Source organism: Elaeis guineensis, chromosome 10 (assembly GCF_000442705.2).
Source record: "Elaeis guineensis isolate ETL-2024a chromosome 10, EG11, whole genome shotgun sequence".
Taxonomy (NCBI): domain Eukaryota; kingdom Viridiplantae; phylum Streptophyta; class Magnoliopsida; order Arecales; family Arecaceae; genus Elaeis; species Elaeis guineensis.
This window is the reverse complement of record NC_026002.2, coordinates 18,250,620-18,273,151: the sequence shown is the minus strand read 5'-3', so window position 1 is coordinate 18,273,151 and position 22,532 is coordinate 18,250,620. Positions and strand designations below refer to the sequence as shown.

At 38.7% G+C, this 22,532-nt stretch overlaps 2 protein-coding genes across 2 annotated transcripts; both read left to right on the top strand.

Annotated features, from left to right (window-relative positions):
* Positions 1-385: 385 nt before the first annotated feature.
* Positions 386-2,594, top strand: LOC105052882 (protein RGF1 INDUCIBLE TRANSCRIPTION FACTOR 1). Its single transcript, XM_010933859.4, is given in 4 exon segments — positions 386-668; positions 770-985; positions 2,052-2,202; positions 2,205-2,594. Coding segments are annotated over 4 exon segments (735 nt in total). The 5' UTR covers positions 386-416; the 3' UTR covers positions 2,321-2,594.
* A 7,723-nt stretch (positions 2,595-10,317) lies between these two features.
* Positions 10,318-11,045, top strand: LOC105052883 (uncharacterized). Its single transcript, XM_010933860.4, has one exon. It carries the CDS (start codon positions 10,371-10,373, stop codon positions 10,917-10,919), a length of 549 nt encoding a protein of 182 aa, XP_010932162.1. The 5' UTR covers positions 10,318-10,370; the 3' UTR covers positions 10,920-11,045.
* The last annotated feature ends 11,487 nt before the right edge of the window (positions 11,046-22,532 follow it).

The following is a 22,532-nucleotide window of genomic DNA, read 5'->3' as shown; positions in this document are numbered from 1 at the left end:
AATTCGCTGTCCTCCGTCGATAAAATCGCCGGCTATGATCTTCGGCACGTTTCCGTTTTTTAATCAATCCGCCATATATATCTCTCCAACCCCTCACCTCTCCCACTCCTCTCTCTCTGCTCTCCTCTTTGCTTCCTCTCCTCTGTCCGGCGAGCTTTCTGGCGAATACGGCGGCGCTTCGGCCCCTGAGGTAACTCTTGACGCCGAATAAGCCCCAATTTTCCATTTTTCTATTGGTGTTTTAGTTTGTGAGAATGATGCCACTACGGGATTTGCTCTGCTTTGGCGTCAGCTCTGGATTTCATCGCAACTGGGCTAGCTGGCGATCGAGAACCACCAGAAGATCGGCTTCGTTGGGATCAAACAGAAGAAAGTGATGGTAAAGTTTCGATTTTTTTGTGTTTTGTTTACCAAAGATGGGATTTTTGGGGCTGGGTTTTGATCGGGAGATGGGGGTCTGGGAGCAGGTGGGTCCTATCATACGGCGGGGGAATGAAGACACTCCTCCGCCATGGCTGAGGCCTCTTCTGAAGGCGAGTTTCTTCATTTCGTGTGAGGTTCATGGCGATTCCAACAAGAGCGAATGCAATATGTACTGCTTGGATTGCATGGGGCGAGCTCTCTGTTCCTATTGCCTGGCCAACCACAAGGACCACCATGTTGTCCAGGTACTCGTTCTTATTCTTCTGATAGAAATCTATGAAGGAATCGAGAAAAGAAGAGATTTTTGATGGATTTTTTTGGCTGTTCTTCGGTGTTTTTCTTTTAGATTCGGAGGTCCTCGTATCACAATGTGATCAGGGTGACTGAGGTGTCGAAGTTTATCGACATTTCCTGCGTCCAGACCTACATTATAAACAGCGCCAAAATCGTCTTCCTGAACGAAAGGCCGCAGCCGAGGCCCGGGAAGGGGGTGACCAACACCTGCGAGATTTGCTGCCGGAGCCTCCTGGATTCCTTTCGGTTCTGCTCCCTGGGTTGCAAGGTCTGCCTCCTTTATCCCTCCTCTTCCCTCTTCCAAAGGTCTAATTCCCATCTTTTTTCTTGCCTCTGGAGTGGTTGAAAAGAAGTTTTCACCCTTTTTCCTCCTCAAAAATGGCACCTTTTCTTAGCTTTTCGATTTGGAATCGAGTTTTTTCTTCCTTTTCTTCTATTTTCATTTCTTTTTTTATCTAGTTGTTAGCCATTATTTTTAAGGATTTCAGGTTTTTAAGCGAGACCTCATTGCTCTGGAGATAGATCTTTTAATAGATTTATTTGAGGAAAATCATTGTTTCATAATTTATCCTCTTAAACTGAGCTGTAAAAAGATGTTATTTGATGCAATTATGCAATGCCCACTTTGATTTTTTTTTTTTTTTTATACTCAAAATTGCGAACTTTTTACACCTCCAAAAAAGCAGTTTTTTCTTAGCGTTTGCTTAATATTTTTTAATAGATGAATCTTAGTTGGGGAGGTATGAATTTGGTATTTGACGTTATTAGACATTATCCTGAAAGATTTCAGGTTTCTATGAGCAAGAATCGTTGCTCAGGAATTTTTTTTTTTTTTTTTTTGTGCCAATTTTTAAGTTTATTCTGTTCAGCTGAATGGTAAAAACAAAAAATATTTGAAGCAATTGCGCAATGCCCACTTTGCAACTTTTTTGAGTACTCAAGCATGCAAAACTTTCTTATTAGAAAATCAACCCTTTCCTCTGAATTTTGGCTTTGTATTTCTTAATAGATGAAATTAATTTCTTAATTAGAGAGAGAAAGATCGAGCAGTCATTTCAAGTTCTTAAGAACTAGTCTGAAACATTTCTGGTTTCTAAGCAAGACCTGTTTCTTATTAATTGGTTATATCTTTTATGGTCTATCATTCAAATTAAAGTAGAAGTGATCTTCGGAGCAATTACGCAAAGCTCATCTGGGTTTCTTCCCGTTTCTCTCTCGGTTTCTGATCTAAGCAAAACCAATCACCTACTTGGATTCTTCTCTCTCCCCTCCTGCTCTGTTCTCTGTGTCGTAATAAAAAAAAAAAAAAGTCTCTTTTTTCTCTCTCTTCTCAGCTTGGAGGCATGAAGAGAGACCCAGAGCTGACCTTCACCCTGCGTCCCAAACTGAGCCGGGAAATGCTCCATGGATCAGAGTCAGACGAGTCATCGACCCCTCGGAAGCTCCGAAAAACTCAGGCCTTCAGTCGAGCCATCGAAGTCCCATCGAACCATCGGATGATGAGGCCGGCAATGCTACCAGCAGCATCTCTCCGGGGACCCCTCCCATCATCAGCTACCGGACTTCCAGAAGAAAGGGTATTCCCCACCGGGCTCCATTCTAAAGATTAGATGAAAAATCCTAGAAAAAAAATAAAGCTAGACAACTGTGAAAAAATGGTGCAATAATAATAAGATCAATAGAAGCTTCTAAAGTTTGTAGAAAGAAAAAAGTCTGGATACAGTGAATAAATGTGGAAAGACACCCAGCATATAGGGCAAAGCCAATCGAGAAAGAACAGATACGTAGCAAGTAAAAAGAAGGAAAAAAGTCTATCATGTCTCCTTTTTTTTGTTGTAAATATAGTTAGAATGGAGTGCTCTCTCTATTTCTCTCTCTCTCTCTGTTCCCTAAGCTTTATTGCATGGAGTGTGTTATTTTTTTCCTACGCTATTATTTTCTTCCTCTGCCATATCTATTCTTTTATAGTTAGCAGCCTTAGCCGTGTCCTTTGTACGTGTAGTTGGGTTGTGTAAAAGGGAAACCTTTGGGATGATCATAATCTTATCTTTTTATGGTGCGTGTAATGTATATATAGTATTTTATCACTGTCTCCATATTAGCATTTATGTAGCATTTAACTCCTCTGAGTCATGTGATTTCATGCATGCATGCATCTGGGGCTCTTTTAAAGGAAGTAATTAGGCTGATGGTTCCTGGGACAAATCAGCTCCTTACAATGCACATTAATAAAGTGTGCACCGATCTTCTCATCTGGTCACCCCACCATGGCCACCAAAAGAGGTCGTTGGATCGAGGTCTCTTCTTTGATAAAGAGTATAATGGGAGTGCCTAAAAATGCCTATGTTTGCATGCTTGGAATTGTGCAGTCTGATGTTAATTCTCTAAATTGTTTGATCATGTTAGCATGAGCATTGACATGTTTTATTATCAATGGTGCTGCATTGGACCATCAAATGGTTTGACGATCAATTAATCTACTTCTTAATCAACACCATTGTCTATCCGATCGATCAAATACTGCATGTTTTTATACCTATAATGTGAGAAAACCTTTGTCATCAAGTTTGATATTAAAAGGAGGTGGTATGATCATGCTTGCCAGTTTTGGAGCATGTGAGAGTTGGGTTGAGTCCCGAGCCAGTGGCTCGGTTGGGCTCGAACCCAAATGTAGAAGTTGGTTGGTTGGTTGTTGGTTGAGGACAGTAGGTATATAACCGAATTATATGGGAGTCATCAACCGTCAAGATCAGGGGATCACATCCAGCAGTGACTTAGTGGACACGCAGTCCAATGATAGAGACCTCCATCTTGAGTTGCTCCTCTCTTTCTCCACCTCTTCTCTTCCCTCCCCCTAAAGGTAGAGCCGTGAGGAATCCAAGCTCCAAAGGCTTTAGCTTTCTTTTTCATCCCTTTTCTATTCTTATCGTATACTGCTTTAATATTGTCATTAAGCTTCCAATATCCAAATAAAATACAAAACACATGCATATCAAGGGAGGTGGCAAGCATAATTTTTCTAACACCCCATTTAGAGCTGATGAGATGATATCAGATTAGAATATTGTGTTGTATTGAAAAAATGGGATTAAAGTAGGATTAAAGGTAGGTGGGTGGGATTAGATTAATGAGGGGTCCGTGATGACCCCAAAAGCAACGGTGTGTGTGGGAGCTAAATTTCCATTTTGGGCTTTGTAGATATCAGCGAGGTCGTTCTCATCATATCACATCATGACACATGGATGTGGGTATCAACATTTTTGCATTGCTGAACTAGTCTGCATTATCCTTTAGCCAGAGAAAGGCCACCTCTCATCTAGATAATGGCATCTTTATTCCTCCATTATTCTCATTGATTTTTTTCATATTTTCTATTTTAACTTTTGAAATATTTTAGAATTAGCTTTTAACACGTGCAATTCGCGTGATTGATTGAAAGCAAGTTATACTAAGTATTGAGACATATATTCATAAACTAATCTATTTCCGTAGTCCTTGATTTCATCTAGTATTTAATATGTAAAAAATATAAACACACACACACACTCGCACACATACATATATACTTGAAGAAACCATACAACATATTCCTCCTTACCTTTTACTAATGTATGTAATTTGCTTCTTATCTTCATAGATACAGAAAAGCATCATGATTCTTTTTTTTTTTTTTTCTTTCTTTCTGAATCATGGTCACAATACCACATCAAGAATCTGGTTGCTGATTATAGTTCAATGTCCCTATAAGTAGAATTAGGAGAATGGACAATGCTAAATTAATGTGCAACCTTATCTTAAAGAATCAGATCCAATATTCAATAAATCTAATGCCTGAAATCTTTGATGGTGTTGGAGCCTCCATGCCAGGCATGTGACATGCACATATAATTTTAATCAATTAGACCTTAATCTTGCTTCTTCAATGTAATGGTTATAGATCTTATGTTATTTTGAACATTGATATTCTCTTGGATTTATCAGATGTCTCCTTTATGTCAAATAATTAAAAAGATATTCTCCTGGATTTAAGGATAAATTTTTGAAAGTAAATGAGCGGAAAAGTTCTCCCTTTTCCTACCCAAACCCACCTACCCCGGCTAGTTGTGCTTGAGAGCATTCAGGGGGGAGAGAGAGACAAAGTTTTCCAAGTGGTGCCTGTGAAATTAATAAATCGACATGGTGCTCTCTTTCACCATCTTTCGTCCATCACATAGGATGTCATCTCTTATCCCTCTTTCGCGAGGAAAGGATAAAAAAATAATAAAAAGCCTTGCATTTGTCACCACGCCATTGGAGATCATCAGGAACAGGGAAAGGCCACCACTGATGATGAGCTCATCCAAGCTTTTATATTATTATAGCTAACATAAAATCTAGGGCCATCACTGTCTGCTATAGAAGAAGGCGGCCGCACACGTGTGAGCGACACTAGTAAGCATTTAAATGGAGACGACATGTGGAGAGGCACACGTGTTGGCTTTGCATGGGGATGCCGTGTCATAGTTGGGTGTTGGTGTTTGTGCACAGGTTGGTCAGTTGGTGAATTTAATGGACGGTGTGGCGAAAATTTTTTCCGCAGGGGCTCAGCAGTGGTGTGCACCCACGCGTCGTGGATTACATTGGGCGTGGATCGCGAAGTCTGGCGCGTGTCTGGAGGAAGCATCTTCGAGACTCACGCCTTTTTGGCTGCTTCTCGGAATCCAGAAGGCTAATCTCGGGTGACGTGGCAAGATGCTGTCACGTGACCAGGCACGCGCTGCAGCCGGTGCGATGAGCAGTCGTCTTCGATGTCTGCAATGGGTTTAGACTGTATTTTTTTTTCCGAGAATAGTTCATTTTCTTTTACGACCATTAAATCATATCGTATAGTTTTTAAAGTAATCCAGATTTTTCATTCATCTAATTCATAGATCTCATGGCAGCTATTGAATGATCCAACGTGAATCCGTTCGAAAAAAAAATAATCATCATGGAAGATACAACTTAGACTCTAGATATAAAGCATGACTCGTAGTCTTGACTCGAATAAGAAGAGAGACAGATGGCTATGCTTGGTCCAATGTCGCAAAGCTAATTATCATTTTCATAGAATGGATGAATTAAATATTAATTATTTTTGAAAAATAAAATTAAATAACAGCATTACCATCATATTTAAAATTAAAAAAAAATATTGAAAAAAAATGATCTTTAATTTTTATTACTAAATCTGACAAGAATTTCAGTATCCCTATTATATAGCAAAAACAGCCCGAATTTTTGCTCAGATTGGCCCATTCGTAAGTACTGGACAGTAATTGACGTACTTTGATTCTTAATAAAATTTGGGATAAGTCTCCAACTTCCTCCATCATTGCATCAAAGAAAGGCAAAAAAACAAAGGAGAACAGTAATTGGCTAATTGCCCTGCCTTCGGTCCCTGTGTCTAGAGTCCCCAATTTCATGGAACTGGCAAAGATCCGGAGTGACAAATGCAATAATTGGTTCAGCAGGGATCAGAACATTTAGGTTCAAAAGGGGATTGCAGTGCAATGGTTGTGCCCAAACTATGTCATGCCAGAGCTTCATGAGCTTGTACAGGGAGTAAAGGAGTGCCTTTGTATATTTGGATTAAAGTTTTAAAGACATGTTGTGGGGAGCATGAAAGATACGCGACAAGTACAATGGCCCTTTTCTAACCCCCCCCCCCCCCCCCCAAAAAAAAAAGGTATGATGGCCCTTTTTTATGCAAGTGAAAGAGATTAAATTAAGGTGATCATCAACCTTGCGTGAACAAGATGTAAAATGCCCCTTGTGGTTGTGGGGCTCCTCCCTATTGAACTTCATTTTTTTTTGACCAAGGCACTCAATTTTTTTAATAGCTAACTAAGATCCATTCTAGAGTACTCTCTCTCTCTCTCTCGCATACAATTTCTATATATATTGATTGCAAAATGGTTACAAGGATTAGGGGGGCAATGAGAGCTTAACGTTAATAACTGCTTTCTTAATAAAGGAAGCAAAATTGATGCACATGACTCAATGCTTCAAATTTTTATGTGTTTCAAATAGGAATTTTTATGGATTTGAGTGGTCTTGAATCTATTATAGTGCCAGCATTTGGAAGTTGCTGCAGCAGGTACTCATTAGATTAGGTCTTCAGTTCTAACTCCTAGCTCTTTGAATTCAGGACACCAAGGAGCAGGTAGCTAAAAGTTGAGAAAAAGTTCTGAGAACCAGAATGGGTGGAAGCCTAGCAGAACATTGGAGTCATGTCCCCAAGTTATGAAAAAACAAGGCACTTGGAAATTAAATAGCTGGGTCTTGGCATTATAACTATCAACCCAATAGTCCTTGTTCTTAGAAAAAAAAAAAAAAAAATCATATAATAGTTCTTCTGCCATCAAAATCAATTTCATCATGGTCCAGAGTTTGACAAATTAAATTTAAACATCCTGTCTAACATCTGCAAATAGGCCCGGGAAATGGTTAATAAGAGGACAGGATGCCATCTGGTCATCGAATCGAAGATTTCAAAAACATTGCCAGACCATCAGTGGCACAACAAACCCTTCATGGCCTTTTGCCCAAGAACAACTACAGAGTTAGGGAGCAGTCAATTAAGTTGAACATAACAAAATGAAACACTTCTTTTCGTATTACAAAAAGTGAGCTGCCTATAATTTGAAAAACCAAAACATATTAATGTGATATAGTTGCAGGAATTTGGCCTCTGAATTAGTTCATCTCTTGCTTAGGACAGGCTTGGCTCTTGTCAGATGCAGTAATAATAGGTCTATTCTGGGATAGGTCGGGAATTAATGCTTGGCACTTCACTGGATTGTCAATGGGCCAGGCAGGCGAAGGACAATGGGCTATCATCTATAAGATTGGTGAAGATATTTTTAATCCAGACGCATATGAAGCTGATATATATTGTGTTTAACCTTGTTCTTGGTTTTGTAAAGTCATTCACAAGAAGCATTTAAGTGGAATTTCTTAATAAGCACAATGCGTGGCATTTGATGATCACCATTTCTTCTCACATCACATGGATGGAATTTAGGACAGAACATAGATTATTTTGTAATCTGGTCATGTCTCCAATACCATTTTTTTCATCCGACACATGCAGAAACGACGCATGTTTGCGTGCCAAACATGAATCTAAAGACCAACCAACTAACAAAACCCCCGACCGCACCTGATTATTTTATACATACTAGCAGGTCTAGGCAAATGTTTGCCACCCCTAGTTAAAATGGCAAACCAGCGTGCAAACTAGATGAATGACCTGGAAACGCAACAGTAAAGACGAAAAACTTTTTCTTGAACCCGCCATCCAAGCACCACCCAAGCGATTGGAGAAATTATACCCTGTGCTATACGCACCATGTCAGCAGTGCATCACAGAACTAATTCTAAACAATGTAATAGGGGTGGCAATTAAAGACAAGTTTGGGTTATACTTTTTGCACAGAATAATGATTGATCCTTTTTCTCAATCTCAACTACTGAATCATATTCTCCATATATTTCAAAGCACTTCAATCTCTATCATCATCTTTTTGCATAGATCTCGAAGCAGTTGATGTTATGAAAGAAGAGGTATCTTTCTTTTGCATGAAATTTACAATTTGAACCCATTTTAAGATGAGTGCATGATGAATTGGCATATGCATCGCCAAGTGGTGTAAAGTATTGATATAGCATAAAATCAACCTACCTATCATAGATGGACATGTTGCAAATAATTTTGGAAATGCTTAAATTTTGAGCAGTTACAACTCTATAATTTAGAAAATCCAGAAATAGAAAGAAAGTTATAGCTTATAAGTAAGAAAATGATAGCTCATAAGAAGGGAACTATATCTCATTCATTATTTTTCACCTCTACGATAGCAAAAAGCTTCAAATAGATATGCTCTTAGAAGAAGAAGTTCTCTCGTAGCTCTCATGGTGAGAGACTCTCAACTTTTTTTTTTTATAGATCAACAAGTCCATATATGAGGTGCTGAAGTTGAGGTGAAGGCTAAGACCGCTAAGATAAAAGCTAAGGTCGAGATGAAGATCGAGATTGAAATGAAGATCAAACCAAGCTGAAGGTCAAGATTGAGGTAAAAGCAAAACCAAAATGAAAGTCAAAGTCGAGATGAAGGTTGAAATCGAAATGAAAGCCAAAACTATAGCGAATACCAAGATCGAGGTGAAAGCCAAGATTAAGGTGAGGAGTCCAAGGCCAAGCTCCCAAAGGCCAAAGTTCGAAATTCAAACTCCCAATGCCAAACTCTTGTGATCCAAACTTCCAAAGATGAACTCCAAAATCCAATCTTAGAAGGTTATGGTTCGGAACCCAAGGCGAAACTTTTAAGATTGATCTAAAAAAGTCAAGATAAAAAGACTCACCTACGAAGATCAAAATAAAATGACATATTTGAGGAGGTCGAAATGAAATGATTGACTCGAGAAAGTCGAGGTGAAAAGTTTAATTTGATACGATCGAGATAAAAAGATCAAGATAAAACAACTGGCTCGAGAAATTATAGATGAAAGTAGATAAAAGTAAGCCAATTAAAATAAAAAGATATTTTATACTATTTTAATCTTCTTCTATATTTTTTCTTTACTATTTTTATTCTAAAATTCTTCTTAACTTTGGTGTCGAAGAATAGTCGGAATCAATCCGATGAACTTTCTTTACATATCAACGTCTCTTCTTGGATTGACCGGCATCCTCTAAACCAGCATAGTTGAATAGAAATTTGGCAATAATGGATATAATTTTCTCAAGCAGATGGGCTGGACTGTTTGATACTAATTATTCACTCGTTTTTTGTGCATGCAATTCATAAGTTTCATGCGCACGAGCTGGAAATCAAGCAACAGCGGAGCCTGTTACGTGCAAGAAACGCTGTTTCGTTTCCGGCACTGTAGCGCACTAAGGCCCGGAAGTTCCCCAAACGAGAATGAAACCGTGCGGTTAGAGCTAAAGGTACGGTCAGTCAAACTTTTGGGGGCGGTGCACCAGGTGAAACCAATGATAGCCTACGGCACCGGAACTTGGCCGTACGCCGACTTGACCTCTTTAACCGCTCCAAAAGAACTTCCTCTTGGACGTATAACAATTAATTGAACCAGGTCCAATGGACCACGCCAAATCCCACGGTGGATGACACGCCACATCATCCCTTGTATGTCACCAATTCCCGATTGCGCGTTGTCCACCGTGCATATGCTCCGAGATCTTCCCCGGTCCACTTCGACCTGGTCCGTGCAATAATTTCTCCCTGCGGACGCACCTGACTTCATTGCACACGACACTAAGCGTTAGAAGAGAGTTTGTGGAGGAGCACCCGTGAAGTCCAACAAACTGCCTCAGTCAAAATGGACGAAGTGGAACCAGTCATAATTTAAGTGTAGCCACACAATAGCACACCAAGCTATGAATCTTCCCGTTACCTCAAGAGCAAGCAGGCCTAATTCTATTCGTCACCCATGACCCAACATCCACTCTCTTTCTCCTTCCTCTCCTTTTCTTAAGTTTTTGGTGACGTCTTCGCCCTCGTCACCTTCACGGTTCCTGGCCAACTCCCTCCTTGTATAAGTGAAATCTAGCTCTTCTCTCATCTTTAAACATCAGCAAACTCGCTAGCTTTCCTTTAGTTCATACGTACATGGGCTCTTGCTTCTCCTCCATTACCACCACCAATTGGGTTCAGCCTCCAACGGCCAGTGTCGTTTGCTTGGATGGCTCTCTGAGAGAGTACCTTACTGCTGTTAAGGTGTATGAGGTCCTCGGCTCCCTCCACCCCTCCTGCTTTCTTTGCAGCTCCGACGAGCTCTACATCGATGCCGACATCCCGGCGTTGGGTTCGAACCAGTCGCTTGAGCTCGGTCAGTTGTATTTTATGCTTCCGGTTGCGAAGCTCGAGCACAGGCTAACGGGTTCGGAAATGGCGGCGCTTGCGGTCAAGGCTAGCTTGGCGTTGGCGGTGGCGGTGGAGACGAGACGGCGGACGATTCAAGTTATGCCGGTCGAGGCGGTCAGTGGAGTGTCCGAAGAAGAAGAGGAGATTTTTAGTTTGAAGAAATTTGATGAATTCAGTTATGGGATTTCTGAATCAAAAAGGAAGACAGGGATGAGTGCTTCTTTACGGGTAAAATTGGTGGGTCGTCGGTTTAATAGATTGAGGCTTAGCACCATAGGCGAGCTTGGTGAATGAATTGGGCTTGTCAAAATGGGCTTTCTTTTTCTTTTTCTTTTTCTTTTTTTCTTTTCAAAATTTAGTTTTTTTTCTTTTGGTATGGGTATTTCCTTCCTGTTTCTGATATCGAGTGTTGTTTTTTCTTGCATACAAAATTTGTGAATGGGAAATTTTCCAGATGATCGAGATGGTTAAGTTGCAATCAAAGCATCTGTCACGCCTCGAACCCAACACTCGGGTCAGATACGTGATGGCCGCACACTCCTTAGAGCAAGCCCTAAAGAATATGCAAGGCCAACTTAAATCATTACAACCTTATCAACCATAATAATTTATTTCAACAATAATTCATAAAACTTGCATAATTACAATTAACATTCCTTCAATCCTCTGATCAGGTATCAACGGTACTCTATCTATACATCCGCTCACTCACAAATCCATACCATAACCAACCATGGACATCTTGTAACTCTGAGAAGAAAAAGAAAATGAAGGGGTGTGAGCTTTACAACCCAGTAAGAATTTCATATCACACCAATATAATGATATAATTTGAAAATAAAAATAAGCAATAACACATAAAAGTCGATGTTCACTGTCCAAAATACTGCAAACATTTATAGATTATTTGTTTTATCAAAAAAAAAAATGCATCATCATATGTTAAATAAGTGAAACAATTTTATTCAACGATTGTTTCATGTCTTATCTTTCTATTTTCTTCTATTATCACATCATCTTTAATCCTTTCTTTTTGGCTTTAGCTTAAGCTTTGGCTTTGGCTTTGGACTACCAGGATCATGCGACGATCATTTATTCGGATCGATTTCTGTGATCTTCCTCGGATCGAAATATTCATGATCTTTCTCGGATCAAAGTGGCCATGATCTTTCTCGGATCAGATCATTCATGATCTTTCTCGGATCAGATTCTTCATGATCTTTCTCGGATCATATTCTTCCACATATAAGCCTGTGGGGGCTGTCCCAGGCATAAGCTCTTGGCAAGCTATTCCACATGACAAGGCCAGTCCAAACTATATTTCTCTTTCTTTTCATTTTTATAAAATTATGATATTTAACTTCATTAATCAATTCATCTTTTGCAGTGTAATAAATATGTCATACACATAATCATGCCATCAATCGCTGATACATTTGTATTGTTATAGCATACTCATGCTCAAAATCACATAAATAAATAACAATATCTCAGATATAACAAATTCATCGATCTCAAATCCAACGATGCAAAATCAATGAGATAAAACCAACGGTAAAATAATATATATAATGATGATCATGTACAGGAATTCTTACCTTTACCGGTGACTGATCCAAGTACAAAAATCAATGTTCTTCTTTGATTTATGAATTTCTCTAACAAGATATTTCACTCGATATCATATGCAGACAATCATCTCTTCATAACCCTGATCAAATATAAAGATCATATATATGGAGAAAATTATCGATAATTGATCCTAATACACAAATCGAGGATCTCTCTTAGGATTAACCAAAATTAGGACTTGTCTATGTATCTGGATCCCCCACTGATCCATAATACTTCTAGAGAGAGAAAATTCATGAAGAGAGAGAAAATTTCTAGAGAAAGAAAGTGCAGAGAGAAATCTTCGTATTCTTGCAATGAGGCACTCATGATCGAGATCATCAGAGGTCCTATCAGGGTAACTCAATATGAATCAAGTGTTACAAATTTCGAATAGGATCAAACTGGGATCAGATCTACCACACGAATTTCGAAGCAATCTCAAATCATCTTATTTTCATCTTCAAGTTTATTCTAGGGTTCATGATGCAATCAGAGAGGAAGAAAAGATCCTAGAGAGACAAAATCCGTAAAGAAAGAGAAAAGTCTAGAGAGAGAATCTAGAGAGAGAAAATGTAGAGAGAGAAGGTAGAGAGAGGAGAGAGAAAAGAGAGAGAGAGAAAAATTCTCTCTCTTCTTCTTCTTCTTATTTTATTTTATTTTATTTTTCTCTTTCTCTTTTTCCCTTTTCTTTTTTTTTTCTTTTTTTCTTTTTTCTTTTCTTTTTCTTTTTCTTTTTCTTTTCTTTTCTTTTCTTCTTCTTCTTCTTCCTTCTTCTTTTCTTCCCGCGGCCACCCTTGGCTGAAACAGGGGAACACCGTGAGGTCCCCCCCTCGGTGGCTCGGGCTCCGGCGGCTTAGCCGGAGATCCGGCAACGACGGCGATGGGGTTCGACCGGCAGCGAAGAGGAGAACGACGGCAAAAACAAGGAAAAATTCAAAAAATAGGGGATCCTTTTGCGACTGGTTTTCGGCAAAGATGGTGGCCGGCGGCGGGGCTTTGGGCCGGGGAAGAAAGGGAAGAGGGAGAGGAAAAAGGGGAGGGGCTTACCTCGAGCTCCGGCAATGTCGTCAGCTCCAATTTCCAGCGAGCACAGGTACGAGAGACCTTGACTTCAACCGGAGAAAACAAGGAGAAAGGAGAGAGAGAACCGGTGATCACTATGGGTTGTTTAGGAGGGGGAGAGGGGGTTTTATAGAGGAGGAATTCGTTTTTTACTCGGATTCCCCCTCTCCTTTTTCACGGTGGGAAGAAGACTCTCAACGGGAGTCTTCTTCCTCCCGATATCTTTTTTTTTTTTTTTTTTTTTTAATTTTATATCTGGGTTATTACAGCATCTGTTTTCAATTGGCAGATATGTGGTTGGTTTTGACAGGCCCACTCATTGTTAGGACTTTTCTTTGGGTAGCCGGGTTTCTACTGGCCAATACATATGTGGCAAGATACATTGCATGACATATTCTTGACAAGATTTGTAAAAGCCTGTGCCTGTGACTAGAATTTTTGAATGTGGAGAAGAGATGGCAATCTGTCACCGAATCTTTACAATAATGTATAGTTATGTTACTCTCCATGATATCTTGACATAATGGAGGTTACGCCATGTAAGCCTTTTTTTTTTTTTTTTTTTTTAATGTGAACAAGAAGTAGCAGAGCTATCCTCATTTTATTAGAATAAAAACTCAGAATTTACAGATATAGATTAAAAAAGCAACAAGCTCTAGCTACAACCTAACACAAAAGAAGATTCATGGACAATAATAGAACCCATATCCCACCCAAAGAAAAAATTTTATGGGCAAAACAAAACTCATATCCCACCCCAAGAAGTAGCTTTAGGGAGTGGGATGTATAGCGAGGGACTGCAACATATTCCATAGATTTTGATGTTGCACCTCAAACTTAGTAGAACCCAAATGTCTCCAATTAAAAAAGAATTGGAGCAGCTGAAAATACTGAATTCTTCTTATTTAGGAAGATGCGGATATTTCTCTCCCTCCAAAACTCCCAATAAAAAGCTGCAAAGCTTCTCTCTCCAGCATGTTTAAAGATCAAGAAAGTTCACTGGTCTTCTTTTAAGATTCAGCTATAATTTTATAGTTGCCCAAATACTCCTTACAAATGAACAGTGGAAAAAAAAAGTGATTAATGGACTCAAAGTTGGTACCACAAAAGTAGCAATCAATACTAACATTCCAACCCTTCTTAGCAAGTACTTCACCAGTGTGTAATCTGTTCTTGGCTACCAACCATAAAAATACTTTAACTTTCTCAAAGGATCCATCAACAGGACACACCACCTTGACGTGCTCATATTCCAAAATGACGCAATGGATAAGTTAGACTTCAATGTCCGTTCATAAAGATCATCAAAACTATAATAAAGAGAAATTGCATCAACCCAAATATCTTTCCAGAATCTAATTGACCTTCTGTTGCCGCATCTAAAAGCCACACAGTTCCAAAAAATCTCATTCTTCAAACTGAAATCCTTTCAAATGGGAGATAGGCCCAAAGTTAACTTTCTTCGCATTCCAAACTTCCTTCTTTAGTAGTAAGCTCTTGCAATTTGGTGCCACCAAAGACCATTTACCCCACGAAAGAACCTCCAAAATATTTTAAGAAGCAAAGAGTTGTTTAATTGAGACAAGTTTTTGACACCTAGACCTCCTTGTTCTGTGGACTTACAAACAACTTTCCAGCTCACCAAACAATGAAACCTATCAACTTCATCAAAATCTTTCCATAAAAAAACTCTTCTCATCTCGTCAATTCTACTAATAACCCAAGTTGGCAGTCTAAAGATGGAAGTCAGAACACAATTATATTAAAAATGTCTCCTGTGGCTGCGGGGCTCCCTAGGTGTTGAACTTCCTCCATTTGCGTTTCATCAAGGCACTCAATCTTGTTAATACTTAATTAAGATCCACAGTATAAGTCTCTCCCTCTTTCCCTGTGTGTGTCTAGCATCAAATAGGATTTGAGTGGAGTCTTGAATCTTTTATAGTGCCAGCATTTGGAATTTGCTACAGCAGGTACTCATTAGATTAGGTCTTCAGTTTTAACTCCTAGCTCTTTTAATCGAGGACACCAAGGAGTAGGCAGCTATAAGTTGAGACAAAGTTTTGAGAACTGGCCATGGGTGGAAGCCGGGCAGAATATTGGAGTCATGACATTCTATACATAGGACTCTTATATCAACACAAGAAAATGGAAATTAGACATGATATTCTCTAATTTTGGCTTATTAAGGTCTGTGTACATATCCCCAAGCTATCAAAAAACAAGGCACTTGGAAATTAAATAGCTGGGTCTTGACATATAACTATCAACCCAATCTCAGGATAGTCCTTGTTCATAGAGGAAAAAAAAAACGAAAAAGTCATGTAGCAATTCTTCTGCCATCTAAATCAATTCATCATGGTCCAGGGTTTGACAAATTAAAGTGAACATTCCAAACGCCATGTCGACCATCTGCAAACGGGTCCGGAAAATGTCAATAAGAGGACGAGACAGATATCCGATCATCGAATCAATGATTTCAAAAACATTGTTAGAACATCACTGGCATGGCAAAACCTTCACTATTTTTGCATTAATTATGACTTCATCAATCTTACTAATTAGTATATCCATTGTATTTGCTTCTTCGAGAAATAAAAATTCGAATGAAAAATAGACTGTCCTCATTGAAAGGGATCTCCTTACACCACTATATAGCTGTGTAAAAGTAGGTCTCCTCATTTAACCAGCTCGTGTGGTTCATTGGTTCCACTGAAAACTATATATCATTTGTTGAAGCAGAATATAGTACGGTGCCGAGCGAGTAACGTTTCTTCTTTTGATTTATTCATTGGTTTGAAATGAAACTTAGCACTTGTTTTTTTTATTGATTCCTGGGGCTAGGCGTTCGCAGAATCAGTCTAGTCTTTTGCCCAAGAACACCTACAAGGTTGGGAGCAGTCAATTAATTTGAACATAAAAGAAATGAAACACTTCTTCTTGTATTGCAAAAAGTGAGTTGTCTATAATTTGAACATAAAAGTGAGTCGTCTACAGTCGCAGGATTTTGACATATGAATTGGTTCATCACTTATTTAGACCAGGTTTGGCTGTTTTCAGATGTAGTACTGGGTCTAATCTGGGATGGTTCTGGAATTAATGCTAGGTCCTTCTCTGGTTGTCAATGGGCCAGGCAAAGGTCAATGGCCTATCACCATACGATTGGTGAAGGTTTTTTTCAATCCAGACGCATCATATATATTGTGTTTGACCCTGGGCTTGGTTTATAAAGTCATTCTGAAGAAGCATTTAAGTGGGATTTCTTGATAAGCAGCATGCTTATATATGCACACGTGGCATTTGATGATCACCATTTCTTTTCACATCACATGGATGGAATTTATGAGAGCGAACATATATTATTTTCATCCAACACATGCAGACACGACGCATGTTGGTGCCAGACATGAATATAAAGATCAACCAATTAACAAAACCCCTGATCTCACCTGATTATTTCATTCATACTAGCTGGTCCAGGCGAATGTTTGCCACCCCTGGTCCTTTGTGGCAAACCGGCATGTAAACTAGATGAATAATATTAAAATGCAAAAGTCAAGATGAAAAAACTTTTGCTTGGACCCATCATATCCAAGTGTCGCACTAGCAATCGTTATATCCTATACCATGTGCATCATGTTAATGGTGTATCATAAGAAAAATCGTAGACGATATAAGAGGGGTGGCAATCCGAGATGGGTTCCTTCGTATGGAATGCAATATATGGTTGATTTTTTTTTACGGCCTCAACTGTTGGGTCGTACTATACACAAATTTTAAAGCATTCCGATCTCTCTCATCATCTTTCTACATAGATCTTGAATCAGATATCGTCAAAGTAAAAGCTGAGATCAAGATGAAGGGCGAGATAGAGGTGAAAACTGAGGCTAAAGTAAAGATCGAGATAAAAGTCAAAACCGAAGTGAATGTCAAAGATGAGTGATGTCCAAAGTCGAAGTACAAGCCAAGATTGAGACGAGGAGTTCAAAGCTAAGTTCCCAAAAGTGAAACGCTCAAAAGTTGAACCCCCTTTCGAACTTCTAAAGTTGAACTCTTAAAGGCCGAATACTTAGAAGGCTGTACTTGTAAAATTGAGCTTTTAAAGATCGAGCTCTTAAAATCAATCTTAAAAGGTTGAGGTGAAATGATGGATTTAAAAACGTCAAGCTAAAATGATCGATCTAAAAAAGGTCGAAATGAAAAGAACGATCCAACAAGATTGAGATAAAATGATCGAGATAAAATAATCGATATGAATAGATCGAGATGGAGATAAATCAGAATCAAATCAAGCAGAATAAAAAGATATTCTATGTACTAATTTATTTTTTTTTATTTTTTTTTTCTATTATTATTTCAAAATTTTATCTAATTTAAGCATCAAAAGGCTTGGTCTGAGTCAATCCGGTAAATTTTTCTTTCCCTTTTTTTGTACAGACCAGAAACTTTCTATAAATTGATCAGCGTTCTCTGGATCATCATACTCAGACAGGAGTTTAGCGCCAACAGATATAATTTTTCCAAGCAACGGGTTGCGGATGGATGGCGACTTTTGATCAGTACTAATTATTCACTCATTTTTTTATGGTACTTCATCTAAGTTTCATGCGCACGAGCTGGAAATCATGCAACAACGGGACCTGACGTTACGTCCAAGAAACGCTGTCTCCTGTCCGGCCACAAGGTTGACCATAGCGCACTAAGATCCGAGAGTCCTCTGCGAGCAGGATCGAAACCGTGGGGCACCGCCGAAACGTACGGTCAGTCAAAATTTTGGGGTCGCGACCGAGTGAAACCATTGATAGGCTACACCGGAACTTGGCCGTACGCCAAGCTCCGCATCCTAGTGGTCGCACTTGACCTCATTGCACACGGCACACCCACTTAATAACGGACCAGTGAAAATGGACGGAGTGGAACCCGGCATAATTTTGGTGTGACCCGCCACAATCGTACACCTGGTCATATGTCTCTGAGAAAATATTCATTGTGATACACATTAAAATTATCGCAATCCATTTAAAAATAAAAAATCGATATCTAATATAAGACATCATTCATAAAAATTAATAAAATATATGACACTCGATGAAATGCAGGTGCTGTGATTGAATTATAATAAATTTGATATGGTACCATCATTGCGATCAATATTTTCTCATGTATCTTCCCGTTACCCCAGGAGCAAGCAGACCTAATCCTATTCGTCACCCATGACCCAAACATTCCATTGTTTTCACGTTCCTCTATTTTTTCGTAATCATTTTAGTCACGTCTTCGCCCTCCTTACCTTCATGGTTCCTCGGCAGCCCCCTCGTTATATAAGTGAAAGCTACCTCTTCTCTAATCTTTAAACATAAGCATACTGTAACACCCCGGCCCAAAAAGCCCAAAGCCTTACAAAAAAAAAAAAAAAAAAAAAAGAATGAAGAAAACTCCCGCTGGGAGTCTTCTTCCACCCAAATCACCGGTGGAGAAGTTAAATCCGAGGCGAATTCGACCTCCCCTACACCCTATAAAACCCCCTCTCCTTCCCTCTAAGGTTGGTCACGACGAGCACCAAATTTTTCTTTTATTTTTCTCGAATTTTTCCGTTGAAGCCGCGGATGTCCTCATCGTGTTCATCTCAAATACTCGCCGGAGACCTCACCGGAGTCGGAGGTAAGCCCTTCTCCTCTTTCCTCTCTTCCTTCCCATCTTTTCCACGGCTTCGTGCACCCTCGCCGACCGTCAGGATCGCCGAAAAATTTATGAATAAAATGACCCTGTTTTTGCTCTGTTTCGGCCGAACTCTTCCCTCTCTTTTCCGGCCACCGGCGCCGCCGGTTGCGGCGTCCCATTCCCGAGACCGAACCCCCATCTCCCTCTCTTCCTTCCCTGAAAATTTCGACTGCCGGCGATCGGCCAATGGCCGGAAATCACGAAGAAAGGGGACGGATCCCCTGTTTTCTGATTTTTTTTCTTTGTTTTTGCCGCCGTCCTCCTCTTCGCCGCCGGCCGAACCCCATCGTCGGCCGTTGTCGGATCTCCGGCCAAGCCGCCGGAGCTCGAGCCATCGAGGGGGGGGACCTCACGGTCCTCCCCTGTTTCAGCCAAGGGAGGCCGCGGGAAGAAAAGAAAAAAGGAAGAAGAAGAAGAAAAGAAAAAGAAAAGAAAAAGGAAAAAGAAAAAGGAAAAAGAAAAAGAAAAGAAAAAAAAAGGAAAAAGAGAAAGAGAAAAAAAATAAAAATAAAAATAAAATAAAATAAAATAAAAAAGAAGAAGAAGGAGAGAATTTTCCTCTCTCTCCTTTCTCTCTTCTTTCTCTCTCTTTTCTCTCTCCTCTCTCTACCTTCTCTCTCTAGATTCTCTCTCTAGACTTTTCTCTCTCTTTACGGATTTTGTCTCTCTAGGATCTTTTCTTTCTCTCTGATTGCATCATGAATCCTAGAATAAACTTGAAGATGAAAATAAGATGATCTGAGGTTGCTCCGAAATTCGTGCAGTAGATCTGATCCCAGTTCGATCCTATTCAAAATTTGTAACACTTGATTCATATTGAGTTACCCTGATAGGACCTCTGATGATCTCGATCATGAGTGCCTCATCGGAAGGATACGAAAGTTTCTCTCTCCACTTTCTCTCTCTACTTTCTCTCTCTAGAATTTTCTCTCTCTTCATGGATTTTCTCTCTCTAGAAGTCTTATGGATCAGTGGAGGATCCAGATACTTAGGTAAATCCTAATTTTGGTTAATCCTAAGAGAGATCCTAGATTTGTGTTATCAGGTCGATTATCGGTAATTTTCTTCATATATGTGATCTTTATATTGATCAGGGTTATGAAGAGATGATTGTCTGCATATGATATCGAGTGAAATATCTTGTTAGAGAAATTCATAAAACAAAGAAGGACATTAATTTCTGTGTTTGGATCAGTCACCGATAAAGGTAAGAATCCCTGTACATGATCACTATTATATATGCTATTTTACTATTGGTCTTGCATCGTTGGTTTTGCATTATCGGATTTGAGATCGATGAATTTATTATATCTGAGATACTGTTATTTGATTTTGAGCATGAGTATGTTATGTCAATATATATGTATCAGAGATTGATGGCATGATTATATGGATATGACATATCTGAATTGATCATAATGCAAGACAGAATTGATTGATGAAATCAACACATAATGATTAAATGAAAAGAAAGAGATATATGGTATGGACTAGCCTTGTCATGTGGAACAGCAGGCCAGGAGCTTATGCCTGGGACAGCCCGCCAGGAGCTTATGCCTGGGACAGCCCCCACTGGCTTACAGGTGGATCAGCCGGCCAGGAGCTCATGCCTGGGACAGCCCGCCAGGAGCTTATGCCTGGGACAGCCTCTCACGGGCTTTGGTACGTGGGACAGCCGGCCAGGAGCTCATCCTGGGACAGTCTTGAAAGACTTTTTAAATGGATTCGATCCGGATGATGACTGAGGTATAGACTTGGATAGTCCAGAGCCAGAAAGAAAATGTTAAAATCATATGATTATGAAAGGAGAAATGAAAGATAAGATATGAAACAATTGTTGAACAAAAGTGTTTCACCGGTTAATATATGATGATGCATCTATTTTGACAAGACAGAAAATTTATGAATGTTTGCATTATTCTGGACATTGAACATGAGATTTTATATTTTATTGCTTATCCTTATTTTCAGACTATATTACTATATCAGTGTGATATGGGAATTCTTACTGGGCTGTAAAGCTCACACCCCTTCATCTTTCTTTTTCTTCTCAGAGTTGCAGGATGACTTAGATTGGCTATGGCTTGGATTTACGGGTGAGCAGAAGGATAAATAGTGTCATAGTATCTGATCAGAGAATTGAAGGAATGTTAATTGTTATTATGCAAGTTTTATGAATTACTGTTGAAATTAAATATTATGGTTGATAAGATTGTAATGATTTATTTTGGCCTTGCATATTCTTTAGGGCTTGCTCTAAGGAGTGTGCGGCCATCACGTATCCGACCCGGGTGTTGGGTTCGGGATGTGACAGAATGGTATCAGAGCATAGGTTAGGATCATTAGGGATTATGATATAAGTGATTGGAATATGACAGAATAATATCAGAGCTTAGGTTTAAAATTCCTAAGATTATGAAGTGATATTAAAACTTTATGTAAAGATCAGTAGGATGTGACGGAGTGGCATTTGAGCTTAGAGCTTAGGTTACGTTTATTCGGAGACAATGATACAAGTGATTAGGATATGACAGAACAGTACTAGAACCCAAGTTTAAGGTCACTAGAAATTGTCATATAAATGATATCAAAACTTTGGGGTTATAATCACTAGAGTATGATTGATAATATCAGAGTTTAAGATTTGGATCATTAAAGGTATGATAGAATGATATTAGAGTTTAGGTTATGATCACTAGAAAATATGATTTAAGTGGTATTTGAGTTTAAGGTTATAATTATTCAGAATTATAATTCTAGTGATATCTGAACTTAGGTCATGATCATGAGGAACATGATAGATATAAAAGAGAAGATTCAATATTTAGATTTCAAATCAATAGATATTAAGATGAAATTTATGTATAAGTGGCATATGAGATCTATAATAGAATTGACGAGTTATATCTTAGATTTCAATTAGTAAGGTTGACCTAAGTATGAAAAGAGTTGACCTTGGATTGAAGTGGGAGGTATTGATAAGTTATGTTGAGTATACTAGATGATTTTGGAATATAAAACTTATATGATCGAAGATTATGATACTTTTTTTAATTTCGATGATAATTGACTGAGCATTATAAATTTTGGACTTATCAAAAGAAAGTTAATTAGGGTATGGTCTAAGAAGAAATTTCATCATATGAGAGAGAAATATTTTTGAGCATTGAACCTATAAGAGGATCATATATGAAACTCAATCTTAGATGAAAAAGAAAAATATACTTCAATTTTATTATGAGAATATGAGATACACATCTTGGTGAAATCTTTGGTTACTCAAAATATCATATTTTGAATATGATTCCTTGATCTTTCAAGTTGTATTGAATTTCAAATCAAAAGTTTACTTTTCTAAGTGGATCAAAAGTATTTTGATATTATTGTTAAATTTAAAAAAAAAAAAAATTTATTATTTTGTCAGAGTATGATACACAGGTTATGATGAAATCTTTAATAATTCGTATTACTATCTTTGGATTAGATTTTTTTTTCTTGTGATTATTGAAGATG